Here is an 18,599-nt window from a genome sequence, read left to right on the forward strand (position 1 = left end):
TATGACCCTCACAATATGTGGAACCTGCTCTCCAGAGTACTTTATCTGACTAGGGGCAGACTCAGCTTAAACTGTTCTCATGCCCCAGGGCCATCCCTCCCACAATGCTGACGTGAGGGGTGGGGCCATTTCTGCACAACCCTCAGACATCAACACATGTCTGGGAGGCAGCCCAAACCAGTCTTTGGTGCTACAAGAGCCCTGCTGCTTCAGGGCCACAGACCCGGGTGTGTCCCCACCCACCGCCAGAGCAGCTGTACAGGCCAGGATCCCACCCTGGCCTGTACATCATCAGCTTCCCACATTACGCTGTTCCTCACGAGACCCTCGAGTCTCCAGTTTTGCCTCGCTTTAATGTGCCCACATTCTTCTGTTTATCTTTCTCTTTCGCTTCTCTACCACCACTTACTTGCTTCTGTTTATGGTGCCAGGGGTCTTTGTGCATCTGGTGTCATCTCAGGAGTTCCACGCCTTGCTCATCCATTAGCGAACCAGACATGGGTCATCTCTGGAGTGGTCTGTACTGCCTTCTCCCCCGTCACTCCCACCCCCAACCCCTACCACCAGGCTAGCTGCCTGTCCAGTTCGCATGGTTTTGGTCTGGTGATCTTGGGGTTGCTCTCTGCCTGGCCCACCAGAGTGGCCCCATGCAAGGATCTTCTGTCTCTGCTCATTCCTGCCTGAGGGCCTGTAGTCAGCCAGTCTCCAGCTTGCTCCCCATCGCAAGAACCAATTGAGGCCTCTGTGGTGTGGGACTGGCAGTATTCTCAGGCTAGCTCCCCTGTCACCACACTGTCCACTGTCGGGGTTCCAGGCACCACACTGGTGGTTGTCTTAGGCTCACGTTTCCCAGGGCATGTTAGGCTGTTAATTATTCAGATGTTCATAGGTCAGAACTCCAAGCATAGACATAGCCTCTCTCCTCTCTGCCACATACTGACACACGTGTGACTCAGCGGCAATGCCTCTAGGGGCAGGATTTTCTTAAATTATTATAGAGAAAATCCACCCTGTTTATGTTTGTTTAAAATATGTACTTATTTATCCAGTAAGTACAGCGTTCTGCCTGCATATATGCCTGCATGCCAGAAGAGGGAGCCAGATCCCGTCACAGATGGTTGTGAGCCGCCCTGTGGCCGCTGGGAATTGAACTCAGAACCTTTGGAAAGCAGTCAGTGTCCTCAACCTCTGAACCATCTCTCCAGCCCCACTATGTTTTTGTTTAACAACAACAACAATGACGACGACAACAAAAAATGATAACAAGGAGCTCTCATGAGGTGGACAAAAGGGAAGACTCTGAGGCACACTGTACGTATTACAGCTTCCATGATGAGAATTTTCCCCCTCTGTTGTGGGGAGGATGTCACTGAAGAGTGACACGGGTGTGGAGAGATGAGTGGGATTGGGGTACACGATGTGAAATTAACAAAGAACCAATAAAAAATTTAAAATAAGGACACAAGCTCAGCTCACGTAGCAATTTTGCATCTTTTGGACAATACCTTTACGATGGCATCAAGACTTCTTTAAAAATCCTTTTTGTAGTCTGCAGAAATAAATAGGGATGTGCGATTCACAATTGCCGTTCACTTCATAAACTTTAATAGAACATAGGAATTGCATGCTATCAGTAAGATTCCCTTAAGTACTTCTAGCTTCTCTACTGCTATACTGAATGCTCTTTGGGAGATATAAAATGGATATGTTATAAAATTCTACTTACCAAGTGTTTACACAGTATAAAGAAGAAGGAATTATTATTATTAGATCATCAAGAAGGAAAGTATGGTGAAGAGATTTTTTTTTGTACAATAATTTTTCAGAGAAGGAAGACAGAATATTTTGGACCAGATTCCAGGAATCTTTATGTAGAAGCATTTTGAGCCATGGGTAATGTGTATGTCATTATAAAGATATGTAGGGAACATCCCGTTTGATAGGAGGAGTGACAGATGGAGATGGGAGGGATTGTATCAACCATGAAGGAGACATCTTAAGTAGAAAGACTTGGAATGCATTATGTTGGGACACATTATGAATGATGCTTAGTGGTAAATTTATTGAAAACACTAGAAACTTAGAGAGCCAGGAGAATGATGTAAGGATCCAATAAATTCAAATCTGATCGTGAGGTTTTTTTTGTAAAGTATAATGTGCCAAATCTGGGAACTTGTAGTCTAGAATATTTACAAGGGAGAGAGATTTAGAACAGCAGTTCTCGAGCACCCTTGGGAACTCGTTAGAAACGTGCATTTTGGATCCACTCCAAATCTTCTCACCCAGAACCCTGGGATCTGGGGCCTTAGCTCTTCATGCTTAATACGACTGTAGATGAATGTGGCCTTTTGCTTCTATGTGTAACTTGGGCTCCGGGGGTACATTCAGATGGGTTTGCTGGAGCAACAAATCCCAGCTATGCTTGAGCCATTCCACAGTACTCACCAGAACTCCCCTTCCACTGGTCATTTCCATTTTGATTTACTTTCCTTCTCTTCTTAGCTTCCATGCTTCACTTTTCTACCCACAGATCACCTTTCCTTGAAAAACATAAATAAGTGACATCACATAGAAGATTCTTAAAATTCCTGCCAAACCATCTATAAGTCCCTCAAGTCTACATTCACTTTGGCCTTTTTTTTTCCCCACACCATCGTAGTGGACAGCCCCTTTAAGCTCTGCCATAGTTCACCAACGCCTCAACCCATTCTCCACCACCTTTCTCATTTTGTTAGACCCTGTGGTCATCTGAAACTGCCCCAGTTCAAAATCTCTCATAGACGTTCACTCTGACCATGCTTTCTAGCTATAAATATACTTGTTTGATATAATAGACTGTTTTTATTTACAATCATGCCTGCCCAATAGCATTTTAGCAAACAATAACCTGTATGTACAATGATGGGCCCATAAAATTATAACAAAACTGAACATTTATTTCACATAGTTGTGGCGTAGTCATTGTAATGTCACCACTCAATGCATTTATTGATGTGCTTTGAATGAACTTAGCCCTGTGCTATCTGAATGAAAGTGGAGCAGCATATCACATACCTCTGATTGGACAATAAGACGCTGCGTCACAGGCTTACATACCACCCCACCATCCAATACTGTTTTAGAGCACCTGTTCTCAACCTTCCTAATGTTGTGAACTTACTACTGTTCTTCACAATCTGTTGACCCCAACCACAAATTTATTTTTATGGCTACTTCATAACTATGAATTTGCTGCTGTTATGAATCCTATTGTAAATCATCTGCTATGCAGGATCTCTGGTATGTGACCCCTATGAACAGGTCATTCAATCCCCCAAAGGGATCATTGCCTACAGGTTGAGAACATCGGTTTTAGAGGGTACTCCTGTCTAGAAAAGCTTTACTATAAAACAGCATCATGCTCTGTTGCTAGGACAGCAGCTCCTACTTCTCACATTCACCAAATCTGCCACACTACATGGCAGACCTACACCATGTACACCAACGGGAGTCCACTTTGGGATGTGCACACAACTAAAACTTGTTTTATGAGCCGTTTTGCCGAGCATAACCTCGTTGTTAAGAGCACACAACCACACAATTACTGTGCTCTTCATCTCCAGGGAAAGCTCATTAAGTAGCGAATGTATTCCTACCAGGAAGGAGCTGCACAAAGAATGGTGATTTCTACAGCGATTCTAGATCATTGTAAAGAACAGAACAACACAGAAATCAAGGTCTCAGCCCACCATCTAGCCCTGATATAGGTCAGAGAGGGATTTTCAAGAGTAGAACATAACTGCTGTAAGTTTCCTTGCCTCTGAGAATTACATCTATAAGAATATTATTCAGAAATACTTATACTGGTTATATCATTACTCATCACTTTAAACGTTCTGAAGTGCATTTAGATGCATTCTCTGTACATTATTAGAAGCAAAAGAACTTATCTTTCCACCTTATACCTCTCCCTTCTCTGAAAGGTGTGCGCTCCTCAGAGCCACTGCTGTACAGGATTGTGGTTCACACACACAAGACAGCTGCCATTTATAGGCTCTTGATACATATTTGACAGAGGAATGAAAAATGATCCTAGTTTTCTTCTCCTCGTTGTAGTTTCTGTGGCCAGAATTAGATTTGAAGTGAGGAAACTTGCTAAAGCTAGAAATCCAGAAGTTACACCAGTGTCTTCAATTCATTTTAAGTATGAATGTGTATGCTCAAATGTCAAAATACATTTTTGAGAATTCTCAACTAATGTGGTACTCCAAAGCCTTTGATTTGGTTTGCTTTTTTAATCAGACTTTTGACTCACGGACTCATCTAGAATAGGTTAGCCCTATACTTACTGCTATCTGAGGTTGGCCTTGGACTTCTACCTACCTCCACCTCTCCAGTGCTGGGATTATAGGAATGCCCCAGTGTACCTGGCAGTCACAGCCATATTTATTACACGCAGTCTCACCTGACTTCTTCAATAGTCTGCATAAAAAGCTGGTAAACTTGACACAGCAAGTATAAATTATAATCTTAAAAGGCAGTAATTGTTGTAATTATAAATATTGAAGACATAGAGAATTTATTTACTTTTGATGAAAATTCCAATTATTTCACTGTGTTCCAAGAGCTCTCAATAAAGAGTTTGAAATTGGGAAGTATTCTCTTAAATTAAGGGGAAGCCTCCCAACCTCGTTAGACTCACTGAAGACAAGTTTCTAGTCAGGCATTCTTTTCTGAATGCAGCTGAAGTCACTTGTCCATCGTAGGCACTTTTCACAATGCCTTTAAGATTTGAAAAAAAAAAAAAGATTTGCCATACTGACAAATCAAAAGTTCATTCTGCCTATTTCCTACATAATTGCTAAAAATCAAAAAGAGTTAACTTCCTGGGTCTGAGTTAAATTATATCATTTCTCTCCGACCTGGCAGTCTTATACAGATGTAGATGCTCCAGGCTGGGTCCCTCACTGTAGAGCATTTATACCCAGAGCATCACAAACCAAGGTTGTCCTGTGATATACATTATTCTTTAGTGCAAACAAACAAGCAACTGATAGGTGGTATTATCAAGGACTTGTATACATTCTAGTCAATGGCTACATAACTAGAATGGTGTGAGACACACACGCTACACCCCAGTGCAGACTTGGGCAAGTATTGAACTATGTCCTCAGTTTCTTCCAGAATTTAGGTTATACAAGTCACATGTGGTACAAAAGGATTTAACCAAGTATCCTAGAAGCCTGGGTGTCATTCTGGCTGGCAAGATGGGGAAGAGGAGACAATGAGCACTGGAGCCAGTGGGTTAGGCTCCTCCCATCTGACTCAGCCCATCCCTGTGTATAAATGTCTTTTATCCTAATACACCATTTGCCTCAATTCACGCACTATTGATTGCTTCAGTTTTTAAAACGTGGTTTCCATTTTCAGTCAAAAAATAAGAGCTTTTCCTGGGTTACACTTCACTAGAAACCTTTCAGACTGCTTGTTACGCTGCCTTTTCGGGGGTTGCTCATGCGTTTTCAGAACAAGTGAAACAGGATTTTGTTCTTCTTGATCACCTTTTCCAAAGCATACTTCTCCTTTGACCAATAATCAGTTATATAGTATCAAGAACATGAAGATGGAGAGAGCATTCCTGCCTTAAGTTTAGACGTGATGGAGCAGGGACGGGGGGATCTCTGGGGCTCACTGGCTGGCAGCCTAGACTACTTGGCAAGTTCCTTACCAGTGAGAGATGGAGTGTCCGAGGGAATATATCCAATAACACACATGCCAACATACAGGAGAACAAAGACACAGACACATAATGGAAGATACTGCTTTGGAACTGAAGGGACATGGAGAAGAGGTAAGGTGGCAATGATGACCACCACTACTTCTAAGACACTCCAGCTTTTCTTGGGCTTTGTTGCACTAGACTCTACAAAAGACAGTGTGATGCAACAAAAAGAAAGAGGACAAGGTCACCCTTATGTGGTGACCTGCCATCTCACCACTTGGGAGACTGAGGCAGGAGGACAGCAAGTTCCAAGTCAGTTTTGGTGACATAGAGAGTTAGCTGAACTGTGTAGGAGGCTAGACCTCAACAAATAAAGGAGGAGATGGGGGTATATTTTTGCTCAGTTTGGAGATTTGGGTCTAAGGTCAGTTAGCCCATTACTATTGGGTCTTTAGAGAGACAATACATTATCTTGGGGAGAAGCTACTTATATCATAGCAGCTAGGAAGTAAAGAAAGAGAGCAGAGTCACATGACGTTCTTCTCTGAGGCTTATCCCTACTGAGTACACTCTCAACCAAACCCCTGTTCTTTTAGCTTCCGCCACTTTCCATAGCCCCATGAGTTAGGGCAAAGCCTTTAACATGTGAGTACACCCCATAATAACAATGCTTAAGTAAAACATACAATATAGGAAATAGAAAGAATATTCTAAAAGACCAAGCTCATTGTACTAATCCTAACCTTGTGCCCTGAAAGTTTCTCAACTTATTCTGTCTCATGATGTCTGGCATGTGTCACAGGTTCTCTTAAGGCTTTGCTGCCTCTGTGAATCTCTGAAATTTTTAAAAATATATGCCAAAATGGAGGAAATTTCACTTTTAGTTAGTTGGCTAGTTTGTTTGTTTTACTGGAGGTTCAAGGATGGTGTAAAGAAAACTGATTCAGCTTCTAGACATATGAAATGGGAAATAGGAAGTAAAAACCAGTGTGAATGTGTTTGAGTATTTAGAGAGCTTCTTAGTGGTGGGTGGGTGGGTATAAGAACTAAGCAGTCAGGTCATTACATGACATGCTAATGTTCATGTGCTTAGTTGTAGGATCCAGTTGTGTTGGTATGGATAGCCAAATAGGCTTTTAGTGTTGGTGTGGATAGCCAAATAGACTTTTAGTGTTGGTGTGGATAGCCAAATAGACTGTTAGTGTTGGTGTGACTGCCATATAGACTGTTAGTGTTGGTGTGACAACCATATAGACTGTTAGTGTTGGTGTGACAGTCTATAGACTGTTAGTGTTGGTGTGACAGTGTATAGACTGTTAGTGTTGGTGTGACAGCCTATAGACTGTTAGTCTTGTTGTGGATAGCCATATTATTCCTCATCTATCCCATCAATATTTGGTCCCCAGGTTGGAAACTGCCATTCAGAAATTCTCCTCCAGACTCCTTCAGGAGCCACTGTCACATTAATAAAACATTCACAAGCCTAGTAAATGTATAACATTCTTCTAGCACAATTCTTGGCATATTCAACAGATGTAGGCTATGAAAGCAGATCAATGGAGGACACAAAATGTACTTCTGAGTAGGACTCTAATCACCCTAATCTGTTCAACTCTAATGAATACAGCAATTTTTTAACATACAAGTGATTGCTGCTTGATAGATTCATTTTGAGTGCTCTGTCTATTCCTCTCTTAAAAATAGAGCAAAAGGAAATTGAGGCCCAACAGCCAAAGACTACAGTGCTGGTCATTGATGCAAGTGTTAAAGGCAAGTGGGGCAGGCAAGTCCTATACTTCTCCTGAGGCATTTGATTCCTTGCTCCCAGAGTCCTGAGACATTCTAGCCTCTTTGGTTCAGCTGTGAAATGTATTGCAATATATGCCTGCGTCTGGATGCTTCAGTTAATGATGATTAATACACACAGGCTAGAGCCATCAGAATATCACCCTGCAATACTGTGTGGCAGCCACAGACAAGCAGAAAGCCTCCCATACTGCAAAGGCACAAGTATCCACTTCTAACTGTGTTTTAGTGGCCATTTTCTTTCTGTAACCCACACGACCTCATATTTTAATCAAAGGAAGGATGACAGACAAGCCTAGCAGCCAAAATACAAATTTCATGTACTTGTTGAACCCAACAATTCTGGAATTTCAGATACTCTCAAAAATTTCTTCTCATATCATGAGTATGCATGTAGAATGTATATGGGAGGAGGAGTATATGTGCATTTGTGTGTATGTTTACATGTATGGGGCACACATGTGTTTGCATACTTGTAGAGGCCCAAGGTTGATGTCCATAATGTCTCTCCAGAAGTGTTTCTATCTTACTCATTAAGGCAAGGTCTCTCAAATACAGAGCTTGCTCGCTCCAGAGATAGGGGATCTCTTGTCTCTTCCTTCATTTCCAGGCTGAAATTCCAGGCAGACCTTCACACCTAACAGACATTTAAGGGGATCAGAGCAGCTGCTGCCCTCCTGTTTGTATGGCAAGTGCATTAACCAAGACACTCTCTCCCCATCCATAATCACAAACATGACTTATGCTGTTTAATATTTTACTTACAATGCCCTCTGAGCTCTCAACACTGGGCTCCTCCTGGCAGAGTCACAAACACTTTCTACTTTGATTATAAATGATTCTAAGTGAATAGGATTTCAAGAGGAAAGAGGGCATTAACACGAATACTTGAGAAACAAATAAAACACTGAATAGTTTATTAATAATGTATTTATTTCTCCTATTTGAAGCTACTTGATGTAGACAACAGAGGTAGCAGGTTGTTAACACAGGTGTCTCAGCACCTTGGTAAGAAACATCACAGTTTGAACGGGCGTTTATACTTTGAAGCTGTCCTCCTTTTAGGCTTGGTGGGAGTTCTCATATCACAAAGAACATCTTCAGTGACTTGGAACTGGTATGAATTCTTCTCTGCTTTCCCAACGTTTTGAAAAAGCAACTTGGAATAATCTTTATTCTTATTTGTTAATTTAAAAGAACTATGGTCCCTCAATATTATTATAGATTGAAAATAAAACACCATTTTTCTTTAAACCATATTTGGGTCTTTAAATGTAGAGGCAATTCTTTTTTTAACTATACTCCTTCCTCCTGTAGAGATCATTTAACACAAGAAACTATTTTTGAAAGCAGAAACCCAACACATATTTCAACTCCCACGTAATATCTGCAGAATTTGGTAACATCTGCATATTTTCTCTACTAATTGCAGTGTTAGTCTGAAGTTAATTATATGAAACTGATTTTTTTTTGCCTAAGCACAACTTTTATATATCGCATTTAGTTTAATTGGTACTTTGAATAATAAATTGTTTTTCACTGAGAGTATATTGTTTGATATTGCTAATGAAATGATTTTAATGTTTAGCTTAGCTATTATGAGGAATTTTATCTTGTCTTGTGTTTTTAAATATCATTGTCTATTGTGGAATTCTAATTAAACTGATGACTACCTTTAAAATCTTCAGTATGGTGATATATAAAAACACTGTAGTGAATGGCAGGAAATGCTCCGTTATCAGGCAAACTACATGTGCAGCCTTCAACTGTAGCAGAGTGTCTTTCCTTGTGCTCCAGTTGTTTAGAAGTATTTATGCATTTCACACTCTTTTGTTCCAAATACAGTGATACACATGTTGTACAGCTGATAGTGGTCGATATTGTTAATAATGATGCTGATCAGGTTTCCAGGTCATTTGCAGGCCTGTTAAGGAAAAAGTGAGGCAAAATAAATTCTACACAGATTGTCTGAGCAAAGAAGAATCCTGGATCAGGAAGTGTTTGAAAAAAAAGGAGATTATAAGCTTTGCTAGAAGAAACAGCACACAAGTTTTATGGACCAACAAGAGGAGGAAGGCTCTACCCACAGAAGAGCTGCAACGAGTCAGTAGCTGTTGAAAGAGGGAGGATCAGTTTCCCTCAAGCATGTTGTCTCTTGATAGGTTGCCCAATCCTAAGTGGTCAGCCTTAAACACATTTCTGTGTGGGCAGCACTAATTGGGCATGCATTCACATATATGCAAAACAAAAATCCTAGAAGAAAAAGTCATGATTTTGAGAGGGAGGACATTGGACCAGTTAGAGAAGGTGTAAGAAGTAGAAATTGTGAAAATATAGTATAATCTTACAGGAAATTCTCAAAAATACTAAATTTAGTTTTTCCAGGAAAAAGAGGGAGAGGAGTCGTAACTGAGAGTAAGAGAAAATTATCAGTGGGATCAGTAATACAAATGAGAACTCAGGAGGAGTTTGGTCCTTTTTTATTATACATTTATTCTATAAACATGCATATTCACTGGCTTATGTGTATACACCACTGCACAGATATGGAGGTCAGAAGACACATTGCAGAAGTCAGTTCTCTCCTCCCACCTTGTGGGTTAAAGTGATTGATCACAGATGAGCAGGCTTTGTGGAGAACACTTTTACCCAGTGAGCCATCTTGCTGGATGGAAAAGATCAATCTCAATAGTATTCAGAGGACAAAGGGACAGAGGCACAGATCAGAGAGCTTATTCTGGGAGCACAGTGGGGAGGACACGGGGTGAACGCTATGATGTCATGTTATGGGGAGCCGTGGGTACCAGGATGAAGAATGGAAATGTGGAGGTGTAACTGATACATAACGAATAAATGGCTGCTCAGGGACCAGACAAGAAGTGAGAGTATAATATGGAAATAGACAAAATACAAGAACTCAAAGTAGTGTGGGTATCCCTACATGAAAGGGATCAGCAAGGCATGTTAAAACCAAGAGCGTGTTTTCTCTTCAGGAAGACCCTTGGAATCTCCTTTTGGGTACAGGACTCATTTCTGATGTTTCGAAGACTTGAAGAAATCCTTCAGTAGAAATGTGAATAGGTTAACAGCAAATCAGTGGCAAACATTTATGTAAACTCTGGTTTGAACAAAATGGAGTTTCAGAATGACTTGTCTACCACTGTTATGGTTTGTGGACTTAGACAGGATAGCTAGATAGGCTCAACAAGCAGGTGGTTACAGAGGCTTAGGTAACAAGCACTGAGAGCCATGAAAACTTAATTTAAAACTTAAGCCATGAATGCTTAAAATGTAGAATTTAAAGGACTCTAAGACTTCAAACTTGGTGACAGAGGTCATGTGGTGCTATTAAAGTTGGAAAAGGAAGTGGCCTCTACAGCTGGCAATGGCCTCGGGTGGTGTTCACGCACAAAGCCAGCAGCCATCAAGCTGAATAATTCAGATTTACCTTAAATCTCATTGAGGATTTGAAGTAAAGTTTATTTTCTTTCTTTGGCTTTTGTCCATGTCAGGGATTTAAGCATAGCCCCTGGCAGATTGGTTTATTTAAAGGATTTCCGGTAATTGGAGTACTGTCTAATGTTTAAATTCTGCTAGAAATAAGCTGGAATGTTGGCAGAGAGAGAACAGCTTGGCTTGTGGATGGACAATCAGTGCTTTGAGTGGAGATCAGCATTTCAGGTGCAAGGTTACATCTGGGTGACCTCGGATGCAGGGTGTCTCCATGGCATAGCTGTCGCTCTCAGCAGTTAAATGCGATTTTTCAATAAGGTCATGTTACTAAGAGAGATGAAGTGGATTAGTCCAAGTGGCTTCAAATTTCAGTGCTCAAACAGGCCATGGTATCGCATGCCTGTAATCCCTGGATTCAGGTGATTTGGGATGGAGACAAGACCCTGTATTAAAAATGAGAAAAGGAAGGAAGGAAGGAAGGAAGGAAGGAAGGAAGGAAGGAAGAAAGAGAGAAAGAAAGAAAGAAAGAAAGAAAGAAAGAAAGAAAGAAAGAAAGAAAGCAAGCAATGTAGCAATGATCATTTAAAACTGACCCATGAGCATCTTAGTATTTGAAGAAAGTTGAGTTGTAAATCCTGTTACATGCTTTTTGTATGCTGGCTCATCTAGTTAGTAAATAGTGTTTGTGCACTTTACGAGCCCCCTTTCTCAGGTGAAGAAACTGGGCCTTCAGAGGTCAGCCCATGGCCGGAGGCTATGTGGAGTTAGGGAAGAGAAGCAGGCTCAGCCTTAGGCGCTCTCAGCTGATACATTGTGCTTGCCTTGCGGCTCCTGGCAACAAAGGTCCAACAAAGTGGAGGCAGATTTTATGACTCTTTCCATACTCCACCCACAAAGTTAACATTTCTGTCATGTGTGAAGAAACAATGTTTCATTTGTAAAATCTGCCAAGGAGTGTTTAGCAACCTGTGCTCCCACACTTCTGGCAGTGGGTATTTTTACTTCCTGAACTGGGTTGTTGCAGCAGAACTTCCATTTCTAGAGGCTGTGTAGGCTCCTGAGTTAGGACCCAGACTCTCTGAATACCATAAACTTGGGTTAAGAATGGGAAAAGTCATTACACAGTCATGGTAGGGAATAAAAACCACATATTAACAAAGCAATGAGACTATCAATTGCGTTTTACAACGGCAGCGGCAGAGGAGAGCTCTGAAAATATACACCCATATAAAATTTAAAAATTAAAGGCACATCATCGGTATCTTTATGGGGACGGAACTTTGTGAGAATCTTAGATTGTTTCTCTAACAAAAGGCATAGTGAAGAACTTAAATTTTCTATTTTTAGCCTATGAGGCTAATGAGGAATTATTTGTCCCCCCACAGCTGAATTTTTATTCCTCCTGTGGGGCATTTATCTCTGCTATGCAGTGCGGACTGTGCCGTCAGCATTCCATGAGCCACGCTACATGGCTGTCGCAGTGCACAACGAGCTCATCATCACTGCTATATTCCACACAATCAGGTGAGTGAGCCTCGGCAGTGGTCCAAAATTTGTTGTCCTTGTGGTGTGTGCTGCAATTTAATTTAAATAGCAAAACTTGAAAAGACGGGTAATAGAAATATTTAAGAAGTGTTTATGGAATCCCTAATCGTGGCAGAAATGGCAGACGGTTCTAGTTGCTCTTCATCTCCTCAGATGGGGTTTCCTTCTTCTTACTTCATCTATTTTGCTGTTAGCATAGTATGTAAACCCACTTACAAGATGCTGTGGGTTTTACTTATGTGCTGTACTGAGTTACTGAGATGTAAAACAATATACATAAGTGTGATATAAGTAGCTATAGGTACGTACACCCTTTTATTCACATTTAATATGCTGGTCTAGACGTCCAACAACTCGCGTCTCGGGCTCTTTTGAGTTCTGCTCAGTGTGATGACTGGATTGTTGTGTCTGACTTCCTGGCATCCTCCTGCCTTCGGTGTGATGTCTGAGCCAAGACTTTATCAACTAGCCATTGGTCTACGATTGTCTCGTGTATCTCTACAGTAGGGGAGTAGGAAGACGGCAGAGTCACCAAAAGAAAATGTGCACCTGACTTCTGAGACCTTTCCCGGGCTTCATAATTAAAAAATGAGATGAAAATTTCAGGAGCCAGATAACAAAGAATCCTGGCATTTTATCAACAACCGAAAAAAAAAATGTCATCCAATTGCTTGAAAAATACTGAAAATTAGAATATACTCAGGACTGCGTCAGAAATGTTGAGTGTCCTTGTCCTGATGAAAGGGTTTAGGGTTCATTCCCCTGCGGACATTCAGACTTCCCTGGAGTTAGGGTGGAACAGGAGGCTGGGAATGTGTAGCAGTGTCTCTGAGTGCTTGTCTCTTATTTCAGGAAAACTCAGAAAACGCTAACTTCTGTCTTTGGGAACCGATGATGCCAGAGAAAAGTTAGTACTTCAGGCATCTTCAGTTCTTAAACTTGTAAACAAAAAAGGAGGTTATTACTGTCCAGTAGCCTTGGACACCCCACCAGGTCAGGGGTCAGGGGAACTGGCCCAGCTCTGTGTCTCTGCAGCTCAAGAAATGGAAAAATAAATGAAGAGAAGAAAATAAAAAAGGTATCAGAAAGTCGAGGAGAACAGAATGCGGGGTCAAAGTAAAGCCAAAAGAGAAAGCTTTCTCTCATTAATTGATTTATTAATTATTAAAATAATTTATTGATTAATTTACTCACTTTGCATCCTGATCACAGCCCCCCTCCTCTCAGTCCTCCTTCACATACCCCCTCTTCCACAACTTCTCCCCTTTCCTCTGATAAGTGGGGGACCCCTGTATCAACCCACCCCGGCACATCAAGTTATTGCAGGACTAGCCACATCTGCTCCAGTCCCCACTCTTTGGTTGGCGGTTTAGTCTCTGGGTCACCTAACAGTCCAGGCTAGGTGACTTTGTTGGAAAATGTGTCCTGCCTATGAGAAGTTCAGGGACAGGGGATGGAGCAGAGACTGAGGGAGTAGCCAGCCAATGACTGGCCCAATTTGAGACCCATCCCATGGGCAAACACCAATCTCTGACACGATTAATGATACCCCATTAAGCTTGTAAATAGGAGTCTAGCACAGCCGTCTTCTGATAAGGTTCCACCCAGCAGCTGACCAAAAGCAGATGCAGAGACCCACAGCCAAAGATTAGACAGAGCTTGAGACATCTTGTAGAAGAGTTTGGGAAGAGTTGAGGAACCCAGAGAGGATAGGGAGTTTCTTAAGTCCCCTGGGACTAGAGTACTCAAATTTGAGAGAGAATACCCTGGGTATGGAATGTGGGAAAATACAGAGCAGAAGACCTTGTCATAATCTCATAGGATAAAGCTAGAGATCACCTTCCAAGTGATGTCACTTTTTGTTATTAGTCTCCAGAATGCCAAGCGTGTAAGTGTAAAAGGTTAACAAGCATGCTTCCCTGTAACTAGCTGCAAGCCAAGGGCCCTATTGCCAAGCCACATAGAGACTTCAGAGCTCCTCATAGGTGGTTTTCCAGGCCTGCTATTATTGCAAGAGGACTAAGGAGAAGAAAAGGTTTTCTTTTTTGCCTCACAATAAGCTGCCAGCTTTCATAGAAACAAATTGTTCAAATTTTCACAGCTCAAAGAAGTTGCATAAATGTACACATCTACTTTAGATGGCCTCTGGTTTTACCACTAAATATGATTTTTAATGGATTTGGAAATGTAAACCATCTCAGGTCCTTTTATCAACAGACAACTAAATTGATTCTTAGATAAGATTTCAAAGGTATTTGATGAAGAAGGCAACGTATAGTCACTACGTAAAAATGATAAAAACAGTTAAGAAAGAAGCCCATTCACACTCCCCAAAGATAAGCACTGTTAACACAGTAGGACATCACCCCAGGTAACTTTATATACATGTGTGTGTTTGATTAATTATAAATTTGGGAATCTATATGGCCAGAAAGAACAAATAAATGAAATTGTAGTTTCGCACAGTAGATTCACTTTACATCCTGATCATAGTCCCCTTCCTCCAGTCGCCCCTCATATAGACCCTCTCCTAGGCCCCTCTCCTCCCCCTCTGATAAGGGTGGAGGTAGATCTATAGATTAACTAGATCTATAGAACACTGACTTAGAGCATGGGTGGAGGAAAAGAATAGAAATAATATTTAAAAGTCAAATATTTCCAAGGCCTCACTCACACATGGAATCAATAATGCTGATGCTTATAGAAATCCCAGGAAAAGAGCAATAATGATACATTTTAATCACAAATATCCATTTTAGTCTTTTTTTTTCTGAATAAATCCTGTTGACTAAGATTTTGATACTAAGAGAGGCATACCATCAGTATAACATTTCGGTTTTGGTTATTCTGCTTCAAATATGTTTATACAAACGTGTATGAAAAATTATCATGCACAGGTTCACTTTCACTCTTAAAAGTGGGAGATTACACAAAAACACACCAATTTCAAAGAACAAACTCTGAAAAGATAAATGAGCTAAGGCCCCGCTCACCTCTAGTCCTTTGCTGACTCTGAGAGTTAGCATGAAGCAATCCTCTAGGAATCTGCAAGACCCTTTTCAGCTGCTTTATTTTTAAGCAAAAATTTTCAAATATTGCTACACTCCTGCATTTTATATCTATTTTTGCAAGGCTGAAATAGCATTTTAAAGTTGAAGTTTTAAAACGACTACAAAACAGCTTTTCTCAAGAGATTTCCAGCCAGAGCTACAACCTGGCAGTGATTTAAGGCTGATTAAATCAAAAGTAATTAATGTCAGTATTATTCCAAAGTACTATTTTGGAAAGTCACAGTTTTCACTTAAAGTGTATGGAAACACTCCTTCTAAATATAGAAGATCGCTTGCTAAGCAGAGCACATACATGTGTTAGTATATGAGATAAGATTTCTCTTAAAGAAGAGGCTTACAGACATGTATCCATTTCCACTAATGTGCCTTTCTGCTCCACAATGGCCACAATGGCCACAAAATGACTGAATTTTTATCACTTTTCTAGGGCACACTATTTATATGTATGCACATGTAAATGCATGTGTCATACATGTCTTACAGACTGTGATCTGCTGCTTATGACAGTCCCCTTACAATGAATTTTAGAAATTTCACATGACCCAAGGGTAAAAAAAAATCATGTAGAAAAGTTTATCACCTTGTATAAAGTACACATATTCCAAACACAGGTAAGGCTTCTTTTGCCCCAGCTGCCTACAATTTCAGCTCTTGGGAAACCCAACACTCTTTCTGACCTCCACAGGCCTATACTTACACATACACATGAGCAAAATAAAAGAACTCTCAATAATATGAAATATATTGGTATGCTAACTTAAAACATTGTTATATACCATTGATACAGAATGTTGTTCTCCAGTGTCTAAGGCAGTACAATAGCATATTGAGCATTTGGGATCCACAGTATTGTGGAAAATTAAATGGGATTATATTGTTATTATAATTACAATAAAACCTTTATAGGAACAGCCCCAACTTGGGCATGGGGATGAGTCCTTTGAAACAGAGCTGTTTGTGCATGCACCTGGGAATTTTAGAGCGGACTTAAAGAAGGGTTCTATAAAATCCTCAAATGGAAATTATTCTAAATATTGTATAATAAATTACTTAAGGCAATTTAATAATTTGTGAATACACCAAAGCTTTATTTTAAAGGTTTCCTCTTACTGCTCAGAGGTAAAAAAAGTATTTATACAGTATGGAAGACACACACACACACACACACACACACACACACACACACACACAGACACCACCCAGCACCACAGAAAGAATGAAAATAAATAAGGATTAATAAGGAAGTATCTCAAATCTTATTGGTCCATTCATTTATCCATGGCATGTCACCATGTCACCATTTAGGATTTTGACACTATTCACAAAGACAAACGAGTAAATAAGTAACTGCTCTTTTCCCGTCTTCATTTCAATTACTGTCTTAAAAAATGTTATAAGAATCTATGCAGGTGTGACTTGTAACTTAATTTTCCTGAACTACCAGTCCTTTCCTTCTGTTTTGAACTTACCTGCATTCCTAGCTGTACAGAATCAACCTATATATGAATGTCATATTAATACATGTCAACAGAGAAGTGTTAGCATGGTCAATGTGTAGATGCCACCTTAAAAAAGAACTTTTCAGTCCTTCCAACCTAAAAGTCATGTAGACCTTTACCTTTCTGCGATGAAAAGATGTGCTATAGAAATAGGTCTTTTCTTTTTTCTAAATACACTAAGAGAAAATGTTTCCCAGAACGCTAGCATTTGACACAGAAATCTCGACTTTGGCTGCTAACATGAAGAACCGTCCTTTCAGATTCGTGCTTGCTTCGAGGCTTCAGCCTGACTGGATGCTGATGCTGTACTTTGCACACACTCACTTGACTGTGACAGTCACCATCGGGCTGCTTCTGATTCCAAAGGTATGCCTCTGGCCTTGCTTTGTTCTTGCCAGATAGGACCATGTTCTTGTCTGAAGGACCATGAAGTGACTCTTCTTAGGTACCCACCACTGTGCACAAAGTGTGGAGGTTTGCTTCATGCTCCATAATTTGTTATTAACATTCCTCCACAAGAAAATGAGTGTCTGGTTTTGCAGAGGATGGGGAAATTTATTAAACTTTTGTGTAAGTAGAAGGACGTGAGTGTGAAATTACCTATAGAGGAAGGTCTGTGGTGGTGTATTCTGGTTAAGATTTTCCTGGGCTTTCAAAGAGATGTGGAGAAAAGGATTCCAGGACTCGGAAGATGTAGATTCTAGATAGTCCTTCACCTTAAATTAGCTATGCACTATAACACCAGCCAAAGTTCTGATCCGAGTTTCAGTTCCACAGAAGTAGATCTTCTCAGAATAAAATTAGATGACATCTAAGTTTGAGGTAAAAGTAGATCATACAATGTTATCGTACCATAAGTATCATCACCACCGTTTTGTTGTATACAGAGGAGCATGGTGTTAGAGCAGCCAAACCCAGAGTTGTGGTTTCTTGTCTTTTAGTCCTGGCTTTATCTTACATCTCACACGTAACCTTTAGGTTCAACCTGATTAAAAAAATAAAACAATTACAAGTGACATAATATTTGTTTTTCTGCCTTCCTGAGTTGTGTCAACTAAACACAATATTTTCATAGTGTAATACAAAATTATATATTTACTAGATTGATGGCTACTCATACTTTTTCTTCCATAAATTGTTACTGATCTACAAAGAGAACTTAAATCTATATCTACTTTGTACATGAATGTTCACAGCATCATTATTTATAACAGCCTGGATGTTTACCAGCTAATAAATGTATAAGTAAAATATGGTATAATTTTATTATGGAATATTATTTATCAATAAAAAGGAATTTAAAGTAACCTGAGAAAGTCAGAAATTAGTCAGAACTCACCATACAACTCTGAGAGCGCAAGTTAAATACAATAATCCATATTTTTTTTAAAAAAGTCAGATATAGTGTTACATAGTGATCTCCATGCAAGTGAGAAATGCTGTCTCAAAAAATAAGGTGAACAACATGCCTCTGACCTACACACACACACACACACACACACACACACACACACACACAAATGC

General features: G+C 40.3%; 2 protein-coding genes and 1 pseudogene across 4 annotated transcripts in view; 1 reads left to right on the forward strand and 2 right to left on the reverse strand.

The window, feature by feature from the left end:
• The window catches only part of Rps8l1 (ribosomal protein S8 like 1), a 995,681-nt gene that overhangs the window by 458,406 nt on the left and 518,676 nt on the right, over nucleotides 1-18,599 (reverse strand). The gene's annotated exons all lie outside the window — the stretch shown is intronic.
• Nucleotides 1-18,599, forward strand: part of Gpr158 (G protein-coupled receptor 158) — a 466,781-nt gene that overhangs the window by 440,110 nt on the left and 8,072 nt on the right. For all 3 annotated transcript variants that reach the window (XM_039095563.2, XM_039095564.2, NM_001170326.1), the window contains 2 exons: nucleotides 12,346-12,484; nucleotides 17,336-17,441. In XM_039095563.2, coding sequence (XP_038951491.1) covers nucleotides 12,346-12,484; nucleotides 17,336-17,441 — 245 coding nt within the window. The remainder of the gene's footprint in view (nucleotides 1-12,345; nucleotides 12,485-17,335; nucleotides 17,442-18,599) is intronic.
• LOC120097992 (small nucleolar RNA SNORA17) lies at nucleotides 856-978 on the reverse strand (annotated as a pseudogene).

This window comes from Rattus norvegicus, chromosome 17 (genome assembly GCF_036323735.1).
Source record: "Rattus norvegicus strain BN/NHsdMcwi chromosome 17, GRCr8, whole genome shotgun sequence".
Classification (NCBI taxonomy): domain Eukaryota; kingdom Metazoa; phylum Chordata; class Mammalia; order Rodentia; family Muridae; genus Rattus; species Rattus norvegicus.